Source organism: Limulus polyphemus, unplaced genomic scaffold (genome assembly GCF_000517525.1).
Source record: "Limulus polyphemus unplaced genomic scaffold, Limulus_polyphemus-2.1.2 Scaffold4318, whole genome shotgun sequence".
NCBI classification, from domain to species: Eukaryota; Metazoa; Arthropoda; class Merostomata; order Xiphosura; family Limulidae; genus Limulus; species Limulus polyphemus.
Genome location: NW_013669928.1, coordinates 7,021 through 13,920, shown reverse-complemented (window position 1 = coordinate 13,920; position 6,900 = coordinate 7,021). Strand labels below are relative to the sequence as shown.

The 6,900-nt window shown below is 33.1% G+C and overlaps 1 protein-coding gene across 1 annotated transcript in view; it reads right to left on the bottom strand.

Moving 5' to 3' along the window:
* LOC106470952 (PDF receptor-like) overlaps positions 1–1,492 on the bottom strand; it is a 23,663-nt gene extending 22,171 nt beyond the window's left edge. The window contains exons 1-2 of the mRNA XM_022399593.1: positions 1,352–1,492; positions 1,017–1,120 (exon numbers count right to left, since the gene is read on the bottom strand). Coding sequence (XP_022255301.1) covers positions 1,017–1,087 — 71 coding nt within the window. The 5' untranslated portion in view covers positions 1,088–1,120; positions 1,352–1,492. The remainder of the gene's footprint in view (positions 1–1,016; positions 1,121–1,351) is intronic.
* Between the last annotated feature and the right edge of the window lie 5,408 nt (positions 1,493–6,900).

Genomic DNA, 6,900 nt, shown 5'->3' with positions numbered 1-6,900 from the left:
GACATAGCCATTTCTATACATCCTACAACTGGCTCAAGACAAACATAGCCGTATCTATACATCCTACAACTGGCTCAAGACAGACATAGCCATTTCTATACATCCTACAACTGGCTCAAGACAAACATAGCCATATCTATACATCCTACAACTGGCTGAAGACAGACATAGCCATTTCTATACATCCTACAACTGGATGAAGACAAACATAGCCGTATCTATACATCCTACAACTGGCTCAAGACAAACATAGCCATTACTATACATCCTACAACTGACTCAGGACAGACATAGCCATTTCTATACTTCCTACAACTGACTCGGGACAAAATAGCCGTATCTATACATCCTACAACTGACTCAGGACAGACATAACCATATATTCCACCTACAACCGATTGAAGCATGCTACACAATATGACTGACCAGTAGAGTAACGTTTATACGAATTCTGAATATTCAATATAACTGCTAGATTCTGATACTTAAAATATCACAATTACAATATCCACTGTTCCACATAACACCTTATTAGTGAGCATGATAAACAACAGAAAGTTACTGTTGTAACTCCTTCTTACAACCAACAGAAACTTAACTATTCTAACTCTTTCTTACAAACTATAAATTTCAATAGGATGCGTAATTTTTCTGTTTCATATAAGTCCTGGTTATTGAGCATGAAATTTAAAATATTAACTGCTTCTCAGTTTCACCAAACTGCTCAACAATAACAATGAAATAACACAAGTACTTTGATACACAGAATTCTACAAATCAGAAGACGACTTCGTATTTGACATTAAAAAAACCCGTATGTATTCAAGAATCAGAAAATTGATGTAGTCGTAGAATAAAGTTAGGAGCGTGAGAACACTCTTTAAACATTAATCAGGAGAAAAATACGTTATTTGGTATGTTAACTAGCTTGCTAACCTTTTATTGTTTTATATTCATCCAATTAAAAGACTCGTATTATTCTAAGTTTGTCCATCTTTAGTAACATTTACCCTTACCGGAACCGTGCAAAGATCAAGATGGATACCAGCAGCGCCACCAACGATATGAGGAGACCTGTCATCTCCATTATACGGGTTCCTTCAGCAAGTTGGAGTTTCCTCTGAAAGTAACAAAGTTATTTTATTTCGCTTTATGTTTGTTAAACACGCGAATGTATCTATCAGACATTTTGTCGGATATTACACTGAGAATGATCATTTCAAAAAGAAGACGAATATTAATAACGTTGTAATAAGTCCTTAAAGATAAAATTTATCATTTTATATTCATCACAGGAAATGAAAATATTCCGGTTGATGGGAAATTCAAATAATATTCGTTTCCTCTTTACCTCTACATCTTCTTTAGAAGTACTATGTAGTTTATTTAGAAGATAACGGACTTGGTCGGTGAAACAAGCCGAGTAGTTGGTCCAGCCAATTCCTGACGTGTCCGACTCTTGAAGTTCTCGAGATGCCCAATGACCGTCACTATTACACCGACGGCTCGCAAACCCTACAGTTTAAAAGAAGATTAGTGACTCTTAAATAGATGATGACATCAACTTATCTACAAAATAGATGATGATATCAACTTATCTACAGAATAGATGATGGCATCAACTTATCTACAAAATAGATGATGACATCAACTTATCTACAGAATAGATGATGACATCAACTTATCTACATAATAGATGATGAGCTAAACTTATCTACAGAATAGATGATGAGCTAAACTTATCTATAGAATAGATGATGATATCAACTTATCTACAGAATAGATGATGACATCAACTTATCTACATAATAGATGATGAGCTAAACTTATCTACAGAATAGATGATGAGCTAAACTTATCTACAGAATAGATGATGACATCAACTTATCTACAGAATAGATGATGACATCAACTTATCTACAGAATAGATGATGACATCAACTTATCTACAGAATAGATGATGATATCAACTTATTTACAGAATAGATGATGATATCAACTTATCTACAAAACAGATGATGATATCAACTTATGTATAGAATAGATGATGACATCAACTTATCTATAGAATAGATGATGAATCAACTTATCTACATAATAGATTATGATATCAACTTATCTACAGAATAGATGATGACATCAACTTATCTACAAAATAGATGATGAGCTAAACTTATCTACAGAATAGATGATGACATCAACTTATCTACAGAATAGATGATGATATCAACTTATCTATAGGATAGATGATGACATCAACTTATCTACAGAATAGATGATGACATCAACTTATCTACATAATAGATGATGACGTCAACTTATCTACAGAATAGATGATGACGTCAACTTATCTACACAAGTGATGATGACGTCAACTTATCTACAGAATAGATGATGATATCAACTTATGTATAGAATAGATGATAACATCAACTTATCTACAGTATAGATGATGAGCTCAACTTATCTACAGAATAGATGATGACATCAACTTATCTACATAATAGATGATGACATCAACTTATCTACAGAATAGATGATGACATCAACTTATCTACAGAATAGATGATGACATCAACTTATCTACAGAATAGATGATGACGTCAACTTATCTACATAATAGATGATGACATCAACTTATCTACATAATAGATGATGACATCAACTTATCTACATAATAGATGATGACATCAACTTATCTACAGAATAGATGATGAGCTCAACTTATCTACAGAATAGATGATGACATCAACTTATCTACACGAGTGATGATGACGTCAACTTATCTACAGAATAGATGATGACGTCAACTTATCTACACAAGTGATGATGACGTCAACTTATCTACACAAGTGACAATGTACTAGAACACAAATTGTGTTCGTTATTTTATTGTTTTGAAATGTCCAATGACGATAACATTGATATTCTGTTTTAGACTTGTATAACAGTAAGATTTCCGACTCAAGAATCTACCACATGTTAAAAGGTAAACAAACTATATCGTTTCTTTAGATGGTTACAGTTTCTAATGTGTTTCCAAAAAAAAAACAGAATATATGTTACACAAAGTGTTGTAAACATTTCAACTGTTTGTATGGTGTTAATAAACTCGAACAAAATACTTTATTTAAAAAAAAGCAATAATTTAATATCAATTTTCGCTTGTTATCGTATTCATTAATTTAATATCAAATTTCTCTTGTTATCGTGTTTATTAATTTCATATCAATTTTCGCTTGTTATCGTGTTTATTGATTTAATATCAAATTTCGCTTGTTATCGTGTTTATTGATTTAATATCAAATTTCTCTTGTTATCGTGTTTATTAATTTTATATCAAATTTCTCTTGTTATCGTGTTTATTGATTTAATATCAAATTTCGCTTGTTATCGTGTTTATTGATTTAATATCAAATTTCGCTTGTTATCGTATTCATTAATTTCATATCAATTTTTGCTTGTTATCGTGTTCATTAATTTTATATCAAATTTCGCTTGTTATCGTGTTCATTAATTTTATATCAAATTTCGCTTGTTATCGTGTTCATTAATTTTATATCAAAGATCGCTTGTTATCGTGTTCGAATAATTAATTTTTGCATATTAACTTTCGGTTTATAGGAAAGAAAAGATGGCGCTTTGAATATACGGAATTTTATATCATTAAAAAAACAGATCCGACTGGCATCTGTTCCGCAAGCATACAGATATTGACGCTAGGAGACACGTTGTTCTCTTGTACACAATACGTGGTTGATGTGTATGGAATGTTATTAATAACAATTCGCCTCCAAACAACATCAAAAAACAACTGTTACTGCTTGGGGTTTTTATGAAATGTTAGAATTGCAACACGCCATCTTGGCTTCAGAATCAATTTCCCACTTTTGTTTTCTATTTGGATGTTAGTAAACAAGTAGTCTCAGGAAATTACCTGGTCTACATTGTCACAAGTATGATTATTGGCTCGGAACGAGGGTATTTTTACATCGCGCTGCTGCCTGCGTCACTTTGACGTTTTGAAGCATGGGAAAACTACGACATTCGAGAAATTTACAAAACACAGATACGAGATGATATTTCTAATTCTCCAGTTAAACACTGAAAAAGATAGAAATAATCATATCCGGTTAGGCGATGTTGTGGTCATTATGTCTGACAGATTATCGGTATACGCTGAAATACATATGAGCAATGCCCCTGCTAGCAATTTTTCATCAAAATCCAAATTTATCATTGAATAACACCGTTACTCCCAAGCTTCAGACTGGTGTGCTTCATTGAATAACACCGTTACTCCCAAGCTTCAGACTAGTGTACTTCATTGAATAACACCGTTACTCCCAAGCTTCAGACTGGTGTACTTCATTGAATAACACCGTTACTCATAAGCTTCAGACCGGTGTACTTCATTGAATAACACCGTTACTCCCAAGCTTCAGACCGGTGTACTTCATTGAATAACACCGTTACTCATAAGCTTCAGACTAGTGTACTTCATTGAATAACACCATTACTCCCAAGCTTCAGACCGGTGTATTTCATTGAATAACACCGTTACTCCCAAGCTTCAGACCGGTGTATTTCATTGAATAACACCGTTACTCCCAAGCTTCAGACTAGTGTATTTCATTGAATAACACCATTACTCCTAAACTTAAGAAGACTTTAGTTCTAATTATTATAAAACAATGAATGTTTTAAATCAACATTGTCGTGGAGAAACAAAATGTCACAGACTTACTTGATGTGATCAAACCCTTCAGAGGCGGACAAGATAAGAAAACCGAACTGTCTGTTTTAGTCGGAGGCCAGCACAAAAATCCGTCCCAGACAGTCTCGCAATAACTACGGCTCGCTGGAAATTACACACACAAGTTAATCAAAATGACAGATTAGATGTAACAATTCTGAAACATAAATCAAATAACATTATAATAAGTTAATAAACGTTGCTATTGTTGCGTCAGCGAGGTCACGTGGCTAGTGTCACGCCACTTCTCTCGAACGGAGACGTAACACTATTATATTATACAATAACTTCTGCATTTCATCAGTTGATGTTTATCAATTCAAATTATTACAAACTTTTTTACAGCTTTTTTAAACTATTTGTATATGAACGTTTGTATATTAATGGAGTTATAAGATACTTATATTCCCGTAAGGTGCATATTTCTAATTTTAAACTGAAAGAAACACGTTTCACTTGTTTTTTATGCAATTTAATAACATAAGTGTCTTGTAATTATCAGTTTACCATATATGGATAAATATTCTTTAATTGTTAAAAATTAGCTAAAGAATATCGGAGAGTGTGCTAGCACTATCTATCTAGGGATGGCACGGACACCCGTATTAAAGTAATACAAAAAAACATCTGGATTTTCTTCTCTACAAGTCATCAGAAGCTAGATATGAAAAGCTACCTGATATAGTCGCTCTGTCTCCGGTGTATATGCCGCTTTTCAGCTATACAGAGCGTCCCAAAGTCAAAAACTGGCGAATAGCCAATACCGAGATTCCTTATTTTCGTTCATCATTATCTTTCTTTAATAGGCCTAGCACCTATCTAGTTCTAACAGTAACTATAACTTTATTATAATTTGATAGAGAAAACAGTCTTCCGGTCTTTGAAAACCTATTTCATTATTATTATATACAAGATTTATAAATCTTTAGAATACACTTTATAATCTAGTAACTCACGTTATAAAAAACGAGTAAACAAACAGGTATTAGGAAAAGAAAATATCGCTAAATAAAAAGTTATGTAGGGTTAGCTAATGAACTGAAAAAAGGAACCAAACAAGATAGGGATGGAAGTGGACATATCACCTGATCTGGCTAATGATCACATAGCAGACTAAATGTCTGAACTTTACATGAAGAATAAAATCCCTACATTACTGACTTCCCTACTTTGTTTATCAAAAGCTTGGTGTTTGAATACAGTCTCAACTTTCATCATTATAACTTTCCTTTAGTTAACTGTAGAATACTACTTTTATGACTGTTTTATAATAGAGTAACATTTTATGATTGGAAATTCTAGTCCTGTTCGTTTTGCCAGTGTAGACGCCAGTAATGTAGGGATGTTATTCTCCATGTAAAGTCGAGACGGCTTAGTCTGCTATGTGATCATTAGCCGGATCAAGTGATATGTTTACTTCCATCCCTATCTTGTTTGGTTCCTTTTTTCAGTTCATTAGCTAACCCTACATAGTTTTATTATTTAGCAAAACTGTTTTACCTAATACTTGTCACTAAAGGTGTGTAAACAAAGATGTGGTTAAGCCTACATTCTTTACTTGTCACTAAAGGTGTGTAAACAAAGATGTGGTTAAGCCTACATTCTTTACTTGTCACTAAAGGTGTGTAAACAAAGATGTGGTTAAGCCTACATTCTTTACTTGTCACTAAAGGTGTGTAAACAAAGATGTGGTTAAGCCTGCATTCTTTACTTGTCACTAAAGGAGTGTATACAAAGATGTGGTTAAGCCTGAATTCTTTATTTAAATTTAAGGACCAAATTTCTGCTTTATAGTCATCGTTTTATTTATAAATGTCATTGTCTTTGCTGTCAGAACGGCTACATCGATTTTACTAAAAGAAAATGTCAACGCGAATGACAAAACATGCTAACCTAAGATCCCCATTAAGTCAAGTTTACTTCAACAAGAGGATGTGGCGTTTTTGTCTATTCTGATTGGCTGAATATCTTAGACAGAGCCAATGATGAGATCCGAGATAAAGAAGCTGCTTTCACTTTTATTAGGTCGTCAAGAGATTAATATCGCTTTTTTAGATGAAAAAACCCGAACAACTTTTATATCAGAACATTTATTAAATGAAATAGTCTCCATTCTTATCGATGATGCTTTTCCATTCTTACAA